Below are 24,399 nucleotides of genomic sequence, written 5' to 3'. Positions count from 1 at the left end.
TAATCGCACTGTTTCCCCCTCCCCTTGCTGGCATGTCTCAACCATCAGGTGGAGGCCTGCATTGGTCGGTAGGTCCTCAGGCATTATTATGTCGTGGAGGGCCTCTGACCGCAGAGCCTGATTCAACTTTCCTTCTGCTAGCAGAAGGACGTTGTCCCCTACTCGGTGGGTTTGGCTCCTCAACAGTCTATCGTCTAGGGCTTCGGGGAGGCTGCCCAGCCCTATTTTTCCTTTGCTGCTGGGGATTGCCTCGACTAGCGCGAGAAGGTGGCTACTGCTCAGAATCTTGAAATGGAATATCCTGTTGAGCAGCAAGGGGTTGCTCCGACCTCTGAGGACTTGCCATTTGAGGCGGAATGTGGTGATGTTTTGGACGACCTGAATGTGGATCTTGTTGTGGTGGTACACTAGGTGGCTGATCCGGTTGGGAGGCTGGTGCAGGCTGTCCAACTAAATGGCTACCTCCAGAGTGGCAGTGGCGTTCCTCTGCCGGCGGTCCATATTGGCATGTCGCTCATTCAATTCTTAGCGTTGCCTATCAGTTTCTCTATGCTGCAATGCCATCGTTTCAGCCACATTTTCCTGATTAGCCCTCAGATTGGTCAGTTCTTCCTGCAACACAATCAGTGTTGTCCTCAAGGTCTCAGAATCCATTTCCTCCTCTTCGAATTCCACTTGTGGCTCATCCTCAGCCATATTTTGCAGAGGAGGCTGGGTTGGTGCGGCACTAGAGGTTTGTCCAGTCTTTCTAGCCGTTTTCGCCATTTGATCTTTTTGGAGGTCTTGAGTTTCGCTCTCAATGGAAGCACCAAAATGTTGACCCTCGATTTGTTCAACGAAACAGAGTCAAGTAAAACGAAAAAAATGAGATGAAATTAAGACAAAAAGATAAACGAAACAAAAAGATTTATAGTGGCTCGACCCCAGAAAATGGTAACAACCTACATCCACTTAGTGTTCTTATTGATGTAGAATTCCAAGAACTGTGATCAATGAACCAGGGTTCATGAGTTTCACAAGCTTTCGAATGAATACAATTATGATGGATAAAAATACTATATTTCTCTCTTAGAATTCCAAAGTTCAAAAGTCCCCTCTCTTGAGCCCTTTGATTCTTATTTATAAGCTCAAGGAGTTCTACATGGGCCAATGGGCCTTTCTTACATTTAATACAGGCGTATCTAAAAAATAATGGAAATTACAATTAATACGTAATTGTAAGATTACATATCTGGAATAAATAAATGAAAAGATACGACCACACTGGTCGCCCATAAATATGATGTCTGATGAGCCAATTCTCTTCTGGTCGATGGTCGAATAGATCATACTCACCTAAATTGTCACGTGTAGCCTGCGTGTAGGCTAATTCTGTCATGTCATCAGATAGTCCTTTATTGGGTAAACAAATTTATTCATCTAAAATCCTTAAATCCTTAATGAACATGCATGTGACAAGTGTCATGTTCTTAATTATTCTATCCAAACCTTAGGTTATAATAAATATCATTTTTAGGACTAGCTATATTAATCAAACCTTATGTTAAAATTAATATTTCTAAACTACAGGTTAAACTTGTAAAATCCATAACTAATTCTATGAGTTTCCAACTAAATCCCAGCTACTACTACTACTGCTGCTACTACTACTACTACTACTACTATCGGGTTCGTATTCATTGTTCTAGTTATGGGGGCCGAAGGTGCCAGCTGTAATGCTGACCTGGCCTCCTCTACATTAATGAATCTCTGGGCTCGTTCTGTAAACTTGATTATTGTTCGAACTAGTTTTCACTGCAAGTCATCCCAAAGGGAAATTCCTGGCATGATTCTAGCTCAAATGGCCATTAGATGGCTGATGTCATCCACATATCGTGCCCTGGTAGCCTCGATATTGAATCTCCCAATTGTTGCTTGTTGTTGGCCAAAGACGACACCTTGGGCTTAATACTCCGTGCAGCTCGAAACTACTTTTTAAAGTCCTTGGAAAACTGTTCCCATGATGAGATGGAATGCCTATGGAACTTATCAAACCAACTTTTGCTGCTCCTGTAAGAGTTGTTGGGAACAACATGCACCTGAGCTCGAACCTCACATTGCTCACTCTCATCACCATGTTAAAGGTGCTTAGATGGCTACCTGGGTCGGTAATTCCATCATATGGTGCCACATGGGGTATTTTGAACCCATTGGGAATTGATGTGCTTGAAATGTGAGGAGCAAAATGTTTAAGCTCCTCGTCTGAGTCATACGCCTTTTCTTTGTTTTTTCCTTCACGTAGGAGCCTAAACTACTCCTCGAACATATTAATTATCTTATCAATTGGATCTAAAAAGGGTGGTACTTGTACCTTGGGGAGCTGGTTATTGTTCAAAGGAACTCTAGCTCCCCGCTGCAGTATTGGGTTATAATTATTTTCATATATTGGTGGTAACGGTTCTCCTCATTGGGCATTTAATTGGGCCCTTAAGTCTGGGTTGGGCTGATTGAACTACCTCCGGTTATGATTTAAATGGTCTCAAAGATTAGGACCATCATTCAAAAAGTTATCATAGTATCTCGGCTCGATGTTATACACAATCACTGACCTACTTACATCATAGTTGTTAGTCTAGTAGCTATCCTCAGCAAAACTAACAGCTCGCTACTGATGTTCATGAGCATAGTTTCGAGGTGGGTTGTCCACATGTACGCTGATCCCGGTAGCTTGGGACCTAGGTATGTGACTTCCTAATTATTGGGGTTGTCTCGCCTGTCTTTCCTCATGGTTAGCTCTCATTGGGACTTCATGGTTATCCCTTCGTTCATGCCCAGACCTAGGATTTTTATCTCCACTGGAACTCCTCATGCTTCGAGCTGGCCTCTAGGGTATTCCTTCGCTAGCTTGCCTTCCACTTGGGACATTTTGTGGAATGTTCCGAGTTGGTGATGGGTGCCTAATGGGTGATTGAGGATACTGAACTGAAGATGGTGGGGGTCTCTCGCTATTTCGAGCAAGCTTTGTAGGCTCTAGGTTGTCACTCTTAGCTGCTTGTTAAGTAGCTTGGTTATTCCAGTGTCTACAGGGACTTCCCTAGCCTAATTGTTGTTTGCTTGCGAAGGATTTCAAGATGAAACCCTCAACTAGCTAACTCTAGGATTTATTGTGGCTCCTCCTGTCTGGGCCTGGTGAGCCCTTTTCTCATCCATTCGAACAGTCGTACTTCCTTGGGGGTCGCCCCCTAGTTTTCTTGGGGGTTGCATGAGCTTCAGTAGCCCTTCTCGCCATTTCTTCATTCAACCGAGTGGCCTCGCCATCCTTTCTCACAGTTGCTGGTTCTCGAGTTCCACCATTGGGACATACCTCGTAGCATCATAATAATTCTGGTGAGGTTGCCTCGAGCTCTGCCCAAGGTCACACGGGATCGTGTAGGCACTCCCTTCATCTGGAGTCCGGTCATCATTCATAGGTTTCTTGTCATCCTGTCTGGGGTGCTATTCAACCTAAAGATGTGTTTTCCTCGAATATCTTTGGGAGTGGTCATCCACTTCCATATTCGTGGACATTTCTAGTGGGTCTAGCCATTGCTATGATGAAGAATGAGGTTTTTGTGGGAGGTCTATGTGAATTGCTTAATGCTCTCAATGAAAGCACCAAATTACTGACGTAGTATTTAGTCATCTAAAATTAAAAGGAAATTAAGTAGACAAATGGTTCTTAAAGAATGAAGAAGTTCACAATGAATTTTGTGTGGTTCAATAGTTAAATCTACCTAGTCCATGAGTCACTTTTATTAATGTTTCTGTGTTAAAGATAAAAGCATTTTCATAGAGTTTCAGTACAATGATTTGTGCGTGCCCTACAAATGACTAGGGTCCAGATATTTATAGACCTGGTTATAGATACTCTCCGCCACGATTCAAGGAAGGAGTTATACAAATATCTCTATTTAAATTTGAATTACAAATGACTCAATCAACAACATAATATCTTAACTATTCCCTAACAAACATTAATAATTTACTTAAATACTGCTTTATGATGCTTTTAAACACGATACTGAGCTGGCGTCGATATTCTTCGAGCTGACATGTATCAATTGTTGTTTCAAGCTAGCATCCTTACTTTGAGCTAAAATAATCTACTACTTCATAATTACAGAAATATTATTGATGGTAACAATATTTAAATACGAGCTTATTAAGATATATTTGAGCATAATTATTATGTTCTCATAAACAGGGTATAACCTTCTTCTTCTTCTTCTTCTTCATTTTTTGATGAAGTGTTATTCTTTTATTAGTTTTTATGATTGCTTTTAAGATCAGATCATGTTTTTTTCCCCTTCAAATTTGATATTTCTTTTTAGATTTGAGATAAGTAGCACGTTCTACTAAATGTATAATTGTTGATATTCTAGGTAACTGGTTACCTATATTACTGTAAATATAGGGAACTAGTTACCCCTCTTATGGCAACATGTTACCCCTCCCAAGGTAACTCATTACTCGACATGATAGCCTCTTATTTAACCTGAATCTAAAAAAAAAACTCACATTTGGAAACATGAAAGGTAATTGTTTTACCCTGATTTTAGCTCGAGTCATTCACTCAGTACGGGTACAGCTGGCAAATAAATATATGGAGAAATAACCAAGGGAATGATATCTGCTTATTATCCATGTAAGCAACTCCAGTTTCACATGGGCATGTGTGGTGTTAGGCATCCTAGGTTTAACCCGGGCTACAGACATGAAGGTTGTGAACCGCGAGCTCGTAATATTCAAACAGTTGTCGAAGTAGGAGTTAGAAGAGATACCCAGCTCGTGGTATCTTTGATATATTGCATACCCGCAGATTCCCAAAGACTCTGGTACTTTTATACGATTATTTATGACCAACCTGTCATACTTAATGTCCTAGATATTAGGAGACCATTTATTTTGTGATCAAATCATATCCCAATATAAATGGGAATTATTTCTATTAAATGTAATAAATATGTAAATCCGTGATTGACTCACACAGTTACCCAAATATGTCCATGGAATTTCTCTATAAATACTGAGAATATTGGACAGGAAAAGGGACGATTATTCTGTAATACTGAAACTCTGCCAAAATAGAGAGAAAACAGCAATAATATAGACTCGTGGACTAGGTGGATTTTAACCACTGAACCATGTAAAAGATTTGTGTTCTTGTGAATTCATTTCATCTTTTGTTATGGTTCATTACAAAGTACTAATCAACCTTATTCTTTCTTAATACACTGTTGGCGAAAAACCGCATCAACAATTTGGTGCTTTCGTTGAGAGGGAAATTAGTGCTTTCATCAAAATCCCAGTCAAACCTCATCATGGTGTTCACTCACTCAATGCACGACAATGAGATAGAACAGCCTGGTGGGCAGGAGGCCCATCATACCGCTGTTTCAAACGAGCATGGCCCAGAAATCCAGCAACGTCTGGGAAAGCAACCAGTGGGTCACAGCAATACTGGGAGTTCGGCGTCATTGCCACCGAATCCAAACCCAGACTACGTAAATACAGTTGAGTTGGAAACTATGCAGTTAAGAAGCCATATTTCTAAGGCAAACAAGCAAATTGAGGAGGTTTTGGCTCGGTTACCCCCTCTGGCAACCGACGTTAATGTCAGAAAGAGGCAAAGTGCATCTCATAAGTCCCACAGGAATAATCGATCCAAACCAAGTCGATCAGTCAGAACTGCCACCCCAAGTTTTGTGCCTACAGGGCGAGACTGCCAGAATGCCCATCCCAGTGGCCCTCGTAGGGGTCATCAGCAAATCAGTCGATCGGTTAGAACCGCAACCCCAAGTTCGGTGCCTCCTTCACAAGCACCTATGAATTCTCATGGCAACCCACAAGGAGGGGCTGGGGCAGGCTCACAGAGACAAAATGTTCCAGTAAACCCTCCTACGTCACAATCGGATCGTCAGGTGCAGAGAGCTAGGAATAATGGGACAGAACAAAGGCGGGCTAATTTAGTTTGCCCTGATGGGACAAGGATTGCCTCGCCAGTTAGGCATCCCCCATCACCCATAAGACATCAGATGCCACCTTATCCTACATGGGACATTCTTGCTTATGGAGACAGCAAGAGAAATCCTCCTCCATCTGCCCATACATATGTCCCACGGACACGTGTCGAAAATCCGGATCCTAGGCCTCAACCGCGAGCTATAAGCTTTGCAAATGGAAGTTATTGGACTGAAAGTCATCGAAATGGTAGGTCCATGGGTGATCTAAGAAATCATCTAAGTTTGGCACAAAGCCCTCGATATAATCCACAGCCTGATCTGCGTGATCGCCTGAATTTGCAGAGAAGAAATTCAGCTCGAGATGAGGGTGTTAGTTATACTCGTCAAGAGGGAGGTCCTTTCGAAGTACTTGATAATGGGAATGCCCCACAAAACCAAGCTCGAGCTTTGAGGGACAACAACCCATCAAACGCGTATAATAGGATGGGAGTTGTAGAATAGCCCCAAAATGACCTAAGGACCAAGGACCAAAACCTCGAGAGGCTAACTCAAATAGAGGAGCAAATGAAGAAGCTTTTATTTGGAAAAGATAAAGACGATTGTGACTTAGAGGATGAGCTCGAGCTTTTCGCTCCAAATATTGCAGCGGCCACATATCCGGTAGGCTTTAGAATGCCACACTTGTCAAAGTTTGACGGGGATGGGGATTCATCTGATCACCTTGGGATGTTTAACACCATGATGATGGCCCACAATGTCGAACTCGATCTAAGGTGCATTTTATTCCCCTCAACTCTGATTGGGCCAGCCAGGAAGTGGTTTAAACAGTATAAGAAGCATTCAATTAGCTCGTGGAAGAAGTTTTTTGCTAATTTCAAGAGAGCATTCAGGGCTTCTCAGACAGCTCGGGTTAAGGTTGATTCATTAGCTAATGTAAAGCAGCAACCTGGCGAATTGTTGAAGGCATATTTAAGTAGGTTTGGCAATGTCGCTGCACGAGCTAGAGATGTCAACGACAGCTTCAAGCTCATGGCAATGAGGACAGGAATCCTTGTTTGAGGCGACATGTGGTAGGAATTACAGAGAAAATGAGTTAATAGTGTGGACGAGTTTTTGGCACGAGCTCAAAGATGGGTTAACCTAGAAGAGGCGCGAGCTTCTGTTGCAGGAACCAGCCAGATCCCTGTCTAGCCCGTTGGAGCGGTAACGGATGTTGTACCTACTGCTCAAACCGTTATCCAGAATAACCAAGGGGGAAATAACAAGAGGAAGGGAAATGGTGAGGGCGACCAGAGCGGAACAAAGAAAAATAAGTCTGGGGAGAAATTCAAGCCTGTTTACGCAACCTATACTGACCTCACGGATACTAGAGAGCGCATCCTCCTAGCCAATTCTACTCGCCTTCCATGGAAGAAGCAAGAACCATTGAAAAACCAAAGAGTGAAGAGAGATCTTTCGAAGTTCTGCCGATTTCACAATGATATTGGTCATAACACTAATGACTGTAGATAATTGAAGGATGAGATCGAGACTCTCATCAGGGCGGGACCTTTGGCCCAATATGCATGAAATTGAGTGGTCCCTAGTCATCCCACTGGACAAAACCCTCCGTCAGCTCTCGAAGCTCCAATGAATCAAGTAGGAGTTCAAGCGAATCAGGACAACCCTCCTTCGATAAAAGGGGGAGATATAGCCACCATCTCGGGAGGACCTCATCTGGCAGGCATGAACAGAGGTGCCCAAAAGAGGTACATTAATGAACTGAAATCCCATAATGGAGTGGAGTTTGTCCTAGAATAGCGGTTATCAAAACAACAACGACTGGAAAAACAACCAATCATTTTTACAAAAGAAGATGATAGCCATGTCCAGTTCCCACATAACGATCCTTTAGTCGTAACCGTTCAGCTTGCCAACTGGAGAGTATGGAGGACACTAGTAGATAACGGGAGTTCTGTGAATCTACTTTTTAGGTCCACCTTGGAAAAAATGGGGTTGTCTATAACTGAGTTGAAGGCGACCTCAATGATTCTATATGGGTTTTCTGGTGAAGGGTCGGCTATCATCAGAACGATCGAATTAGTGGTAACATTGGGAGAAGGTTCACGAATTGTCTCCAAGCTGCTTGAATTCATGGTAATCGATTTTCCAGCTGCATACAATGCAATTTTGGGTCATCCTGCATTGATGGCATTTGAAGCCATAACCTATATCTGCCACCTAGCAATCAAGTTGCCCTCAGCTAAGGGAATATGCCCCGTCAGAGGCAATTAGCTCGCTTCCGGGGAATGCTATAGCATTTCTATGAAGGAAAAATCACAACCTGGGTTGCAAGCTATGGCCATAAGTGACGGAGGTGAGAAGTCCCAGGAAGTGGAAGTTGCTTGTGGGACGGAAGAACCTCAAGAAACAAAGGATAGTGACGTCGCCCCACGTAATGAAATTGACCCATGAATGGGCGAGGATAGGTTAGAGCTCTAAGCTATTGATGAGCTTGAAGAAGTAAACATAGATCTCAATGAAGCTTCAAGAGTTGTTAAGATTGGTAAAAATCTTGATGATGAAAGGAAGAAGGAGCTGATTAATTTCTTACAAGGGAATCTAGATGTTTTCGCCTGGTCACATGAAGACATGGTAGGAATAAGCCCGAGTGTGATCATGCACACTTTAAATGTGGATAAAAACGTGCCTGCCAAATCCCAAAAACAGAGACGCTTGGGAACAGTCCAAGCTGAAGCACTTGAGGAAGAAGTAGCTCGACTGCTAAAGTGCGGGTTTATTCATGAGGCAAAATACCCGATCTGGGTTGCCAATCCCATGCTAGTCCCAAATCCAAATGGGAAATGGAGGTCCTGCATCGATTTCTCTGACCTGAACAAAGCTTACCCCAAGGATTACTTTCCACTGCCAAGAATTGATCAGTTGGTAGATGCCACAGCAGGTCACGAGCTCATATCCTTCATGGATGCGTATTTAGGATATAACCAGATCATGATGAATCCTGCGGACCAAGAGCATACTAGCTTCATGACCCCAACTAACATTTACTGTTATAAAGACATGCCCTTCGGGCTGAAGAATGCCAGAGCTACATATCAGCGATTAGTCAACAAAATGTTTGCTGATCAGATTGGGAGAAATATGGAAGTGTATGTCGATGATATGCTTGTCAAATCCAAGACTGTCGATAACCATGTATCCAATCTAAAAGAATGCTTTGAGATCTTAATAAGGTATGATATGGGGCTGAATCCCAGAAGTGTACGTTTGGAGTGGCATCAGGAAAATTTCTAGGATTCACAGTCGTTACGAGGGGGATAGAGGCGAATCCTAATAAAAATTAGATCATTGTTAGAAATGCCCTAGCCCAGGTTGCGTAAAGAAGTTCAAAGCCTGACTGGGAAGATGGCAGCTTTGAATCATTTTATTTCAAAATCCACTAACAAATGCTTGCCATTCTACAACTTGCTTAGAGGAAACAAGAAATTTGAATGTACTGAGGAGTGCGAGCAAGCATTCCTCGACCTAAAAATGCACTTGTCCGAGCCTCCAGTATTGTCTAAGCCTATGTCTGGAGAACCTCTATTCCTTTATTTGGTCGTGACAGAAAATGTAGTCGGTGTCGTGTTAGTTCGAGAAGAAGACCGTGCTAAAAAACTGGTGTATTATATAAACAAGAGACTTCTTGGAGCTAAATCACGGTATCCACTGATAGAAAAGATGGCATTTTGTCTGCTTCCATGAAGCTCCGGCCATATTTCCAGTCCCATTCAATCAACGTCATGACCGACCAACCTTTAAGGCAGGTGTTGCAGAAACATGAAACGTCGGGACGTCTTTTAAAATGGGCAGTTGAACTCAGCTAGTTCGAGATATTGTACGTGCCACGGACCTCAATCAAAAGTCAGGCCCTTGCTGATTTTGTGGCTGAATGCACTAGATTTCAAGATGAGCTTTTGAAGGAACCGGTGAAAGAGTTATGGAAAATATTCGTAGATGGATCATCGAACGAGAATGGATCAGGAGCTGGGATCATATTAATCTCCTCAGAAGGGCATCGATTCCATACAGCTCTAAGATTTGGATTTGAAGCGTCTAACAATGAAGCCGAATATGAGGCCTTACTAGCTGGACTGAGAGTGGCGAAGGAACTCAAATCGAAGGTCGTCCAGTGTTATAGCGATTCTCAGCTCGTGGTTAATCAGGTTTTGGGAGAATATCAAGCTCGAGGCACCAAGATGGCGTGTTACCTAGCTAAGGTAAAGGGGGCACTGTCCGAATTTGAGTACAGTACTATTGAACAGATACCTCGCGAGCAGAATTCTAATGCTCGCACTTTGGCAAGGCTTGTCACCACCAAAGAAGTTGAGACCTTGAATGTAGTGCCATTAGAGTTTATTGAGAGTCCGAGCATGACAGAAAAAATGGTAGAGGTCGAGATGATCGACACAAGACCGACCTGGATGACCCCCATAATGGAATACATCACAATAGGAAGGTTACCTGAGGATATAAAGGATGCAAGAAAAATACTATATCAAGCTCCGAGGTATGTGATAGTAGATGGGACATTGTACCAACGTGGTCATTCATTGCCTCTCCTACGGTGTGTTATGCCCGAGGAGGCTAAAACCATTTTGCAGGAAGTGCATGAAGGCTTTTGTGGAGATCATGCTGGGGGGCAAAACCTAACGCTGAAAATATTGAGGCAAGGCAATTTTTGGCCCACTTTAACAAAAGACTCCATCTCGTATGTTCAGAAATGCGACAAATGCCAGCGCTTCTCCATAGTTGCTCGAGCTGCTCCAATCGAGCTAACGATGATCTCATCCTTGTGGCCATTTACGGTGTGGGGAATCGACCTAATAGGGTCCCTACCTATGACCCTATGGGCAAGGGAGGAGTTTGTTACGCGGTGGTGGCAATCGACTATTTCATGAAGTGGGTAGAAGTCGAGCCTTTGGCAACCATCACTTCGAAGAAAGTTTTGGACTTTCTGGTGAAGAGTATTGTATGTCGGTTTGGGCTTCCTAAAAAGATGGTTTCAGACAATGGGACACAGTTCGACAGTAATCTTTTCACTAACTTCTGTGAAAAATACAACGTTATTAAGAGCTTCTCCTCAGTAGCGCATCCACAGGCCAATGGACAGGTCAAGGCTGTGAACAAAACCCTAAAGGCGAGCCTTAAGAAGATGTTAGACAAGGCCAAAGGAGTATGGCCCGAACAACTCCCGCAAGTACTTTGGGCATATCGAACTTCTCACAGAACCTCCACGGGACACACTCCTTTCTCCTTAGCTTTTGGAAGCGAGGTCGTCCTTCCAGTCGAAGCCATGGTAACCACTCACAGGCAAAGGAAATTTAGCCAGGAACAGAATGATGAATTACTTAACACATCACTCGACCTGATTGATGAGAAATGAGAGGATTCGCAGTTACAACTCGCCCATTATCAACAAAATATCACTTGTTACTTTAATTCTAAAGTCAAGAGGCGTAGTTTCAGATTAGGCGACCTGGTTCTCCAAAGGGTCTTTCTGGCAAATAAGGATCCCAAGGACGGTGCCTTAGTACCGAACTGGGAGGGACCATATCAAATCGTGGAGATTCTGTGTGAAGGAACCTTCAAGATAGCTCAGCTGAATGGGGAGATAGTCCCACGAACCTGGAACGCCATGCATTTAAAAAAAGTATTATCAATAGTACCATCATCCATGTAAGGCTTAAGTATAAACGCCATTTGATTAAATAATAGATGGGTTTTTAAATAATTTTTCTTGTTATGGTTGTATCAGCTCGCGTATTTAATGTTTGTAAAAGCAACCGAGAAAGTTTCTACATTTTGGTTACTTAAGGGCATATAACCCAAGATGGGTCAGAGATCGCTGGATAAGTTGAAATTACTTAAAACCTTGGATACAACTGTAACGCCCTGGTTACCCCAGAACAGTTACGGTGAACGATGAACCAGAAATTTGACTCATTGCCTGAGTCCTTTGGTTAAAACCGTGTTCTAGGTGTTATTATCAGGTTAAGGTGAAAACCAATAAAAAGAGAGGATATGTTTTATTGATACATAAAACTGTTCATGGGCCCACAAGAACATTTACAAGTTATTCACAACTCAAAAAGGTCATTACTGTTCCAAAATTTCAAACCCCGCCGACCTAAGCGGCAAAAATAGGGTAAACCCTCTAGTTCCTCTGAGAACTCCTTGGCCGTGGTGGTCAAGCGGTCGCATATGTACACATCACCACCTAAGCTCTCCACTCAAGGCTGGGTGAGCTTTTCTTTCCCTTTACCTGCACCACATAGCACCCATGAGCCACAACCCAGCAAGAAAACATAGCATTATATGTAAACATCATCAAATGATTATCATTATAATCACACAGAGCTCATAGCTTTCAAACAGATGAGTGAATATCACTTGAGGTTCTGGTAAACCATACTGAGTGACTGACAAGCAGGTCACTAATTCAAATGGAAGAGTGGCTGATGGGTAAGCCACTAGCCTTCAACAAATGAGAGACTGATGGGTAAGTCTCTACTTTAACAAATGAGTGACTGATAGGTAAGCCACACAAGCGCTTCTAATATTCATCGAACTTGAGGTCGGTCCGGCATTAATGCTCTTTGAGTCATTCAATGCAGAAAGTCGATTAGATCTAATCTTTATTGGCTTGCGTTGAACACGCTAAGGCCGTCCTGACTAATGAGTCAGTGCAATGTGACCAGTGCCCAGTACCACTGCCGAACCTGACTAATGAGTCACAGCTTCACAGTTGATATTAGCACCTTTGCCAAATCTGACTAATGAGTCAGTACCATGCACAAGTGAGCAACATTTACTAAGCATTCCACAATCAATTCATGTCCACATTTATACAACCAACATGCATCATCAATAACCATGCATGTCACATTTGGGGTGCGGTTTTCTTACCTCTGATTCGAGCTAGAATGAACAAAAGAACGACCCTTGAGAACGGTTTAGCTTTTAGTCCTTTAGCGGTTACCTAATCATAACACATTATAGGATACCATCAATAACATGATAATCAATGGTTCTCAAACCAATATCTAGCCTCCAAGAGATCAATCCAAACTAATCCAAGTAGTAGGGACACTCCCGAGGCCTAAAACTAGGTTCCTGGGGTCAAAATGAGGAAATGGGGCGAAAACTGGTCAAGGGCTGCAGCCCTAGCACCTTGGGCCGCGGCCCCCAGAGTTCCCTGAAGCAAGGGCCGCGGCGCCCCCCATCAAGGGCCGCGGTGCCCAGCAGGTACACCTTCCCCCACCTGCTTCTTCAAAGCAGGGCCGCGGCACCCCAAGAACAGGGTCGCAGCCCTCAACTCTGAGCCATTCCAAAACACGTTTCTAACACTCCAATGCCTCCAAAAACATACCTAAACATTCCCCAGTCATCAAATCGAAATTCCCAAGCTTCCCAATGCACCAAAACCCTCAAAACCCAAGGTTCAAACGAATCGGAAACTCAACAATTCACAAAGTCCAATTCAAAGCTTAGAAACTCTAAAAACTCAAAACTTTAAACTTAGATTACCTTCAATTAAGTTTTTTTCTGTCAAATCCTTCGATCAAGAAGCTTCTAATCTTTCCTAGGATCGCTATGCCTCAATCCTCGCTCAATTCCGACTCCTAGAACTCAAGATTTCTCCAAATACGCTTCGGGTGGCAAAAATGAACTAACGAAGGAGAACGAGAGGTTTTCTAATCGTACGTTCTATTTGACAGCTACTTCAAGCTTAAGTAACCTAAAATAAAACCTAATGCTCGGGGTCCCGAAAACACCCTCGGGGACATTATAGTCAAAACTTCCAGAATTTCACCCTGATCTCAAATATTCCCAATCATCATCAAATAAACATTTCTATTACCCTAAAATTGACCCCGTTATGAAAAAACTGCTAATCCACTAAATATGACCGTCTCATGCCGAATAGCTCGAATATATCTCCATAATGATGGAATCTCATTCACAAATCACATCATGCACCCAAATACACAAGTTTACCCTCAATGGGCCAAATTATCAAGACAGCATCATATTTCAAATGTGGACCCACATGCATGCATATATCATCATATTATAATATAATTCACATAAGCATGCATACATTCATTTAATGGCGTAATTAAACAATTACGGCCCTCCCGACCAACTAGACCGCCACTAAACCACATCAGAGAATTCGGGGCATTACAACTATCCCCTCCTTACTGAAATTTCGTCCTCGAAATTTACCTGAACAGCTCGGGATACTGACTCTGCATATCTGACTCCAGCTCCCAGGTCGCTTCCCCGACCTTGTTGTTCCTCCACAATACCTTAACCAAAGGTATCATTTTATTCTTGAGGACCTTATCTTTCCTGTCAAGTATCTGAACTGGTTGCTCCTCAAAGGAGAGATCTGGCTCAAGCTCCAGATCTTCATAACTCAAAATATGGCTCACATCATATACATACCTCCGAAGAGCTGATACATGGAACACATTATGCACGGCAGACAACGCCGGAGGCAAGGCCAATCTGTAAGCCACCTAACCAATCCTCTCCAGGATCTCAAATGGACCTACAAATCTAGGACTCAGCTTGCCCTTCTTCCCAAACCTTCTCACCCCTTTCCATGGTGAGACTCTGAGGAAAACATAATCTCCTACCTGAAACTCCACGTTTCTACGCTTAGGATCTGCATAGCTCTTCTGTCTACTTTGAGAAGTAAGCATCTGAGCTCTAATCTTCTCAATAGCCTCACTGGTCCTCTGAACTGCCTCATGACCTAAGTATCTCCTTTCACCTATCTCATCCCAATGAATGGGAGATCTGCACTTCCTACCATATAGCATCTCATAAGGTGCAACTCCAATGGTAGACTGATAACTGTTGTTGTAGGAGAATTCTATCAAAGGCAGATACTTACTCCAAGATCCACCAAAGTCCAGCACACATGCTCTCAGCATGTCTTCCAGAATCTGAATTGTCCTCTCAGATTGACCATCTGTTTGAGGATGATAAGCTATACTGAACTTCAACTGTGTCCCCATGGCTTTCTACAAACTCCCCCAGAACTTGGAAGTAAAAGTGGGGTCCCAATCTGACACAATCGACCTAGGTGCTCCATGGAGGCGCACGATCTCTCTCACATAGAGATCTGCATAATGATCAACTGTATAAGTGGTCTTCACTGGTAGAAAGTGAGCTGATTTGGTGTATCGATCCACTATCACCCAAATAGAATCATGCTGACCAGTAGTCCTGGGTAAGCCCACCACAAAATCCATTGTGATGTCTTCCCACTTCCACTTTGGGATATCCAGAGGCTGCAATGACCCTGTCGGCCTCTGATGCTTAGCCTTGACCTGCTGACATGTCAAACACTTAGCCACATACTCTGCTACATCTCTCTTCATCCCTGGCCACCAATACAACGATCTCACATCCTGATACATCTTCGTGGTGCCTGGATGCAAAGAGTAAGGTGTAGTATGAGATTCATCCAGAATCTCTCGCCTCAATGCAGTGTTTAACGAAACACATATCTAGCCCTTGTATCTCAACAAGCCTAACTCAGACACTGTATAATCCCTGGATGCTCCAGCCAGAACATCCTCTCTAATCTTGATCAGTTGTGGATCACTCAACTAACCTTCTTTGATTCTCTCCAGCAGCGTAGACTGTAGCATAATGTTAGCCAACTGGCCCACTAGCAACTCTATACTGGCTCTGGTCATATCATCTGCTAACTCTCTGGCTATCAGCCCCATACCATGAATCTGTCCCGGACCCTTCCAGCTCAAAGCATCAGCTACCACGTTGGCTTTTCCTGGATGATACAAAATCTCACAATCATAATCCTTTACTAACTCTAGCCAACGCCTTTGTCTCATGTTCAGGTCTTTCTGGGTGAAGAAGTATTTCAGGCTCTTGTGGTATATATAGATCTCACACTTTTCTCCATAGAGATAATGTCTCCATATCTTTAAAGCAAAAACCACAGCCGCCAACTCTAAATCATGAGTAGGATATCTCTTTTCATACTCCTTCAACTGACAAGAAGTTTAAGCTATTACCTTTTCTAATTGCATCAAAACACAACCCAAACCCTGATGAGAAGCATCACAGTAAATCACAAACTTCTCCTGGTCTGTCGGAAGACTCAGAATCGGAGCTGTAATCAATCTCTGCTTCAGTTCCTAGAAGCTGTTCTCACATTTATCTGACCACACAAATTTCTGGCTCTTGCGTGTCAGCTTAGTCAGAGCACTAGCAATCTTCGAGAACCCTTCCACGAAATGCCTGTAATACCCTGCCAATCCAAGGAAACTTCTAACCTCAGAAGCATTCTTTGGCCTTGGCCAATCTCTGACCGCCTCGATCTTTGCTGGATCTACCTTAATCCCCTCCATACTAACAATGTGTCCAAGAAAGGATACATGAGACAACTAGAACTCACACTTCTTGAACTTAGCAAACAGCCTGTGTTCTCTCAGTATCTATAGAACTAACCTCAGATGCTACTCATGCTCTACCTCAGTCTGAGAATATACCAGAATATCATCGATGAAGACGATCACAAACTAGTCTAAATAATCCTTGAACACTCTGTTCATTAGATCCATAAAAGCAGCATGGGCATTAGTCAATCCAAATGACATAACTAAAAACTCATAATGCCCATACCTGGTACGAAAGGCAGTCTTCGGTATGTCTCCTTCCTTGACCCTCAACTGATGATAACCAGAACGAAGGTCGATCTTTGAGAATACCTTCTTACCTTACAACTGATCAAACAGATCATCTATCCTTGGCAAAGGATACTTATTCTTAATTGTCAACTTGTTCAGTTCTCTCTAATCTATACACATTCTCAGAGAACCATCCTTCTTTTTCACAAACAGAACTGGCGCACCCCAAGGTGAGAAACTAGGTCTGATAAAACCCAAGTCTAACAACTCTTGCAACTGTACCTTTAATTCTTTTAACTCAGCTGGGGCCATTCTGTATGGTGCTCTAGACACTAGCTCCGTCCTTGGTGCCAGTTCTATAACAAACTCAATTTCCTTGTGTGGTGGCAATCCTGGAAAATCTTCTGGAAACACTTCCAGGAATTCACATACAAGTATGGTATCCTCTAGTCTCACTGGCACGACCTGGGTGGTATCAACCACACTGGCTAAGAATCCAATGCAACCTCTTTGCAATAGATCCCTGGCCTTCAACACAGAATTCATAGGAATGCGAGGTCCATGCACAGCACCAACAAACACAAAAGGATCCTCACCTTCAGGCTCAAAGGTGACCATCTTCCTTCTGCAATCAATAGTTGCCCCAGACTTTGCCAACCAATCCATACCCAGTATCATATCAAAGTCAGTCATAACCAACTCTACCAAGTCCACTGATAACTCTCTGCCCCCCACTGTCACTGGTAAAGATCTGACCCATCTCCTGGATATCACTAACTCTCCAGTGGGTAACAAAGTACCAAATCCCACAGCATAGAAATCACAAGGTCTACACAATCTATCAATAATGGTACTAGCAACAAAAGAATGTGTAGCACCAGAATCAATCAATACATTATAAGGGATTCCAGCACTAAGAAGCTGACCTGTAACAACTGAGGAGGAAGCCTCAGCTTCTGCTTGTGTCAACGTGAACACTCGAGCTGGGGCCGAGCTGTCCACCTTCCTGGGTTCTTCTTTCCCTACCTGAGGGCAATCTTTCTTAAGATGACCCACTGCTCCACACAAGTATCAAGCCTTTTCCCTACACTCTCCCAAATGGCGCCTCTTGCATCTAGGGCATTCAGGACAAGTCTTCCAGGATTCACTACCCCCAGGACGACCCATTGTAATACCACGGGGCCTCCTGTCAGGACCTGGAACTGGGAACGTATCAGGAACCTTCCTCTTCTGATCACTAGGGCCAACACCCCTACCAGAACCCACAAATGGAGGAACTGTCCTCCTGAAATCCTTTATGGCTGCACAGTCATGCCAGATCTTGGTCTCTGCACTCTCAGCTGTGAGTGCCTTCTCAACCACCTGTGCATAGGTAGTAACCCCTGCCACAGTGGTGATACGTACATCGTGGGCTAGTCTGGGCTGTAGCCCCTGGAGGAATCTCTCTCTCCTGGTCCCGTCAGTGGGCACCAGTTCCTTGGCAAATTTTGCCAAACGGTCAAATTTTAAGGCATATTCAGTAACTGATAAACTTCCCTAAACTAGCCTAATAAACTCCTCAGCTTTAGCTGCCCTGATAGCATCATTATAATACTTTTCATTAAACAAGGTCTGAAACTCCTCCCAGCTCAGAGCATTCACATTCTTGGTCTGGGTAATCACTTCCCACCAAATTCTGGCATCCTCCCGAAACATATAGGTAGCACAGTCCACCCACTCATTACCAGTTACCCTCATGAAATCAAGGATAATGGTAATCATACTCATCCATTGTTCTGCCTTGGCAGGATCTGCACTGCCCTAAAAAACAGGAGGTTGTTGCTTCCTGAACCTTTCATAAAGAGGTTCCCATTTATTTCCTACCTCAGGCAGCTATTCTGCTGATGGCATTGACACAGGAGGTGCCTCTGATACACCAACCACTGCAGGCACTTGTTGTTGTCTCAGGAGACGAAGCTCCTCTCCTTGTTTCAACATTGTTGCCTGCAACTCATTAAACAACTGCTGCTAGTTTGCAGGAGCTGGCTGTGGAATCTGAGGCTGGTCATTTTCCTGACTCTGGCTGTTATCATTATTCGGGCCCTGATCACTTTGGCCAGCTGTAGTATCTGTCTGTTCTGGATTCATTCTTATTTCTGATATACCTTGCTGAAACATTGATCAATACGGCCAGTCAGGTAGTAATAACTAAACCTCTTGCCGCCTCACGGTCCAAGAACAAGCAGACAATTATAATATTCCACAGCCATTCAATATTCACAAACAGATACATGTTTATGGCATTTAGCACTCAGCATGTATCACATAACAATTCATAATATTTCAGGGGCACAGGTTCAACACAGTGTCTCATGCATACAGGTAAAGCATGTGCACCACATTTAGGCAGTAATGCACATAACTACATAAATAGTTACCAAACCATGAGTCGAGCTTGACTTCAGTGATGTGTGTACATGCCTAGCCAATCTACAGGAACCTTAACCTTGGCATTGCTCTGATACCAAGTTGTAATGCCCTAGTTACCCCAGAACAGTTACGGTGAACCAGAAATTTGACTCATTGCCTGAGTCCTTTGGTTAAAAACGTGTTCTAAGTGTTATTAACAGGTTAAGGTGAAAACCAATAAAAAGAGAGGATATGTTTTATTGATACATAAAACTATTCGTGGGCCCACAAGAACATTTACAAGTTATTTACAACTCAAAAAGGTCATTACTATTCCAAAATTTCAAACCCCACTGACCTAAGCGGCAAAAATAGGGTAAACCCCCTAGTTCCTCTAAGAACTCCTTGGCCGTGGTGGTCAAGCGACCGCATATGTACACATCACCACCTAAGCTCTCCACTCAAGGCTGGGTGAGCTTTTCTTTCCCTTTACCTGCACCACATAGCACCCATGAGCCACAACCCATCAAGAAAACATAGCATTATATGTAAACATCATCAAATGATTATCATTATAATCACACAGAGCTTATAGCTTTCAAACAGATGAGTGAATATCACTTGAGGTTCTGGTAAACCATACTGAGTGACTGACAAGCAGGTCACTAATTCAAATGGAAGAGTGGCTGATGGGTAAGCCACTAGCCTTCAACAAATGAGAGACTGATGGGTAAGTTTCTACTTTAACAAATGAGTGACTGATGGGTAAGCCACACAAGCGCTTATAATATTCATCGAACTTGAGGTCGGTCCAACATTAATGCTCTTTGAGTCATTCAATGCAGAAAGTCGATTAGATCTAATCTTTATTGGCTTACGTTGAACACGCTAAGGCCCTCCTGACTAATGAGTCAGCACAATGTGACCAGTGCCCAGTACCACTGCCGAACCTGACTAATGAGTCATAGCTTCACAGTTGATACTAGCACCTTTGCCAAATCTGACTAATGAGTCATTACCATGCACAAGTGAGCAACATTTGCTAAGCATTCCACAATCAATTCATGTCCACATTTATACAACCAACATGCATCATGAATAACCATGCATGTCACATTTGGGGTGCGATTTTCTTACCTCTGATTCGAGCTAGAATGAACAAAAGAACGACCCTTGAGAATGGTTTAGCTTTTAGTCCTTTAGCGGTTACCTAATCATAACACATTATAGGATACCATCAATAACATGATAATCAAAGGTTCTCAAACCAATATCTTTCCTCTGAGAGATCAATCCAAACTAATCCAAGTAGTAGGGACACTCCCGAGGCCTAAAACTAGGTTCCTGGGGTCAAAACGAGCAAACGGGGCAAAAACTGGGCAAGGGCTGCGGCCCTAACACCTTGGGCCGCGGCCCCCAGAGTTCCCTGAAGCAAGGGCCGCGAAGCCCTCCATCAAGGGCTGCGGAGCCCAGCAGGTACACCTTCCCCCACCTGCTTCTTCAAAGCAGGGCCGCGGCACCCCAAGAACAGGGTCGCGGCCCTCTACTCTGAGCCATTCCAAAACACGTTTCTAACACTCCAAAGCCTCCAAAAACATACCTAAACATTCCCCAATCATCAAATCAAAATTCCCAAGCTTCCCAATGCACCAAAACCCTCAAAACCCAAGGTTCAAACGAATCGGAAACTCAACAATTCACAAAGTCCAATTCAAAGCTTAGAAACTCTAAAAACTCAAAACTTTAAACTTAGATTACCTTCAATTAAGTTGTTTTCTGTCAAATCCTTCGGTCAAGAAGCTTCTAATCTTTCCTAGGATCGCTATGCCTCGATCCTCGCTCGATTCTGACTCCTAGAACTCAAGATTTCTCCAAATACGCTTCGGGTGGCAAAAACGAACTAACGAAGGAGAACGAGAGGTTTTCTAATCGTACGTTCTATCTGACAGCTAATTCAAGCATAAGTAACCTCAAATAAAACCTAATGCTCGGGGTCCCGAAAACACCCCCGGGGATATTATAGTCAAAACTTCCAGAATTTCACCTTGATCTCAAATATTCCCAATTATCATCAAATAAACATTTCTATTACCCCAAAATTGACCCTGTTATGACAAAATCGCTAATCCACTAAATATGACCGTCTCATGCTGAATAGCTCGAATATATCTCCATAATGATGGAATCTTATTCACAAATCACATCATACACCCAAATACACAAGTTTACCCTCAATGGGCCAAATTATCAAGACAGCATCATATTTCAAATGTGGACCCACATGCATGCATATATCATCATATTATAATATAATTCACATAAACATACATATATTCATTTAATGGCGTAATTAAACAATTATGGCGCTCCCGGCCAACTAGACCGCCACTAAACCACATCAGAGAATTCGGGGCATTACAACAACCAGGTCCGAAACTTAGAAGCTTGGAAAATTGATTATTCGACGGCTTTTTAAGAGCTTGAGATGTCAATAAACCTAGCACGAACTAAGCTTAAATTACTTAAATCCCTGGATACAACCATGTCCAAAACTTAGAAGCTTGGAAAATTGAGTATTCGATGGCTTTTTAAGAACTCGAGATGTCAATAAACCTAGCATGAACTCAATTTTAATCATTTAAAATCCTGGATACAACCAGGTCCAAAACTTGGAAAGTTGGGAAAATTGTTTAAAATCAAGGGATTTTTAAAGCTTGAATTATCAATAAACCTAACACGAACTAAGTTTAAATTATTCATAGTCCCGGATATAACCAGGTTCAAGGCCTGATTCTTAACAGGTATGATTTAAATCAATACATAAAGTTTGGATATAACCGAGCTCAAAATATCTATCCCGATCTAAAAATCGATTCCTAAAATCTCGAATGTACAAGTCTAAGGAATCATAAACATGAGAGATAATAAAGGAAAGATAAACAGATAAAAAGTTAGATATATAAATTGTAAATAAAATTATCCCGAGGAGAAAAACCTTGAACTGAGCCCAAAGGAAATTGTTTACAAACAAATAAAAAAAAACACAAAAGGAAAAAGGGTGTCACTGAGCTCCTTCGGGTCGCTCTGAGGATGTAACCTCCTCGCCATCCTACTCGCCTGCCGCAGAAGCATTCCCCGTTTCTGACGATTCTTGCAAAATTCGAGCCTTGAATTTTTTAAGGTACGGATCCCACAGCTCGGGAGCCATGAAAGAAAATTTCCCATCCTGGTTAAAAGCCCAACAATGGTACAACATATCCTCCATGGACGACAATGAGGCCGCCCTCTCTTCTTTGACAGCGGCCTCGACCTCGAGCAGTTTAGCTTTGGCTCCATCAACCTCGGACTGAAGTTGTGCATTTTGAGCTTGGAGGGCAATCAAGGCGGTCTTCGCAGCCAGCTCACTTTCTTGGGATGAGACAAGAGCAGCCTTGGCTTCGTGTTCATTTTTATGAGCAGCCGCTAAGGCAGTTTTGGTGACCTGCTCGGCTTCTTGAGCAGCTGTCAAGGTAGTATTACCGGCATTTAATTCGGCCCTAAGCTCATCATTTCTAGCCCTTACACGGGCTATACTACGATATTGAGCCAAGACAAACTACAAAATAACAAGGCAAGTCAGATATATCCTTAGACGCAATAAAAAGAAAGATGTCACCAAGGGATGATAACTTACAGTAAGGTTCATCCCCATAGAAGACTCCATGACATTCTCCGGGCTCCGCTCCTCAATAGTCCTAAAGTCCCTCGAGCTGGCCCTATAGGCGTGCCCCACCATATGGCTTGCTGTCTCGTAAATGATCCCCTGAAAGGCTTCAGGGATTTTCTTTAGATCCTGGGGATCTACTGGTATTTGGACGGTTGCAGCTGGGACAGGGGGAGCTGGAGGATCACCTTGTATCACTTGGGCTTGAGGAGGTACATATCGGGGCGGAGGAGGAGGAGGAGGAGGAACCCTCCTATCGACAACAGAATACACCGGAGCTATTGAGCTCGTGCCTCTCCCCTTAGCAGGGGATTTTGAGGCGTTTCCTGCTGCCGGAGGGGCCTTCTTCGTAAACCTAGGCCTCTTCACAACGGGGCCCGAGCCGGTTTTCCCAGCCTGGAAGGCAGTACGGAGGTCAGGAGCTCAAGTTTGTTCCATCTCTTTGCCTGAAAAGAGCAAAAGGGGATTAGTTCACAAATAAAGTCAAAAACATATACAAGGAAAGAAAATAAACGAAGATCCTACCCTCCGAGCTGGGGGAGGAGTCTGTAATCACGACCTCCAGCCTTGGGACTAGTGGAGGAGAAGGAGAGTCTACGACTAGTATTTCTAGAATCCTATGAGGTTCAGGCTCATGTTCTTCCTCGGGACTAGATTCCTCTACATATTGTCTAAATCTAGGGGCAAAGGCACCCTGGAGCAGAGATGACAAGGACTTACGATTGGTCCCATACTCCTAAAAAATGGTAGACCTAAAATTTAAGGTATTGTCGACAACAACTGTCCCCTTTGGGTAACTATTGCCATGACGCACCACTAGGTGGTCTACACATTGGAGCAGGGTTGTGTTACGATCTGGGTTATGAGGATGATGATGGACGAGTTGATTCAGGTTAAACCTAACTAACCTAAAATCGGCAACAACCCTATCTAGTTTCCTATAGGGATATGGGCTACATTGGCCGGAGGGGCCGTCTTCTGCCCCTAACGCAGCATGATCTAAATTAGGTTCCCGAACAGCCTCAGGAACTCGCATTTTCCGCACAAGAGGCACCTCATCCTCGCCTTCGGTGGCTGGCAAGGCCTCCTCTTGAGAGGATGGGAGCTCATGGATTACTGGGAGGGTAGCCTGAGTCCTTAAGGCCAACGTCTGGCCTTCGCCAATCAACTGACACACCAGCATCATGGCGTCATTCATGACCTGGCAGTAGTCCTTCTTGCTGGGTGGAACCTCAGACAACGTCTCGTATTGACCCCCGAGGGCCACGGACTTCGTCGTCCTCGCAAATATGGTTGCACGAGAAATAAACTCAGTTAATACATGTACAAGGGAAACATCTTGGAAAGAATAAATTTCACGAGCTGAGGTCAAATAATAAAGAACTTACGAGGATGGTTGAAGTATTTGTGTTCACAATTGCGGAACCCATTCGACATAAAGAACAAGTCTTTATAGTCGTTAGGGTGGCTGGGAAGCTCGATGATGGGAGTAGAGATGGAATCTGGTGAGATAGTAGAACCTGTCACCTTGACCTCTCTGTTCCAGGCTAGCCTTGAGGCAGAAAAAATAGAGGATGTCTACCGGAGAGGGGACCTCCCACTCATGCTTCAAAAA

At 43.4% G+C, this 24,399-nt stretch overlaps 1 protein-coding gene across 1 annotated transcript; it reads right to left on the bottom strand.

Moving 5' to 3' along the window:
- Nucleotides 1-525: 525 nt before the first annotated feature.
- LOC133814475 (uncharacterized) lies at nt 526-23,982 on the bottom strand. Its single transcript, XM_062247431.1, has 4 exons — nt 23,693-23,982; nt 22,755-23,037; nt 22,422-22,676; nt 526-612 (listed from the first exon to the last, which is right to left on the bottom strand). The coding sequence occupies exons 1-4, from the start codon at nt 23,980-23,982 to the stop codon at nt 526-528; spliced, it is 915 nt and encodes a 304-aa protein (XP_062103415.1).
- Between the last annotated feature and the right edge of the window lie 417 nt (nt 23,983-24,399).

The sequence above is a fragment of the Humulus lupulus genome, chromosome 2 (genome assembly GCF_963169125.1).
Source record: "Humulus lupulus chromosome 2, drHumLupu1.1, whole genome shotgun sequence".
Lineage (NCBI taxonomy): Eukaryota > Viridiplantae > Streptophyta > Magnoliopsida > Rosales > Cannabaceae > Humulus > Humulus lupulus.
Note: the sequence above shows the minus strand (reverse complement) of the source record. Positions and strands in the feature narration are given on the sequence as shown.

Bases quoted from the DNA above. Each gene is read 5' to 3' on its own strand.
- LOC133814475 (XM_062247431.1), bottom strand. From the start codon at position 23,982: ATGAATGACGCCATGATGCTGGTGTGTCAGTTGATTGGCGAAGGCCAG. The intron at 23,038-23,692 runs GTTAGTTAGGTT...TGTTGTCGATAG, and splicing joins AGGGTTGTTGCCGATTTTAG to GAGGGTTCCTCCTCCTCCTC. The intron at 22,677-22,754 runs GTAAGTTATCAT...GTTATTTTGTAG, and splicing joins CTATGGGGATGAACCTTACT to TTTGTCTTGGCTCAATATCG.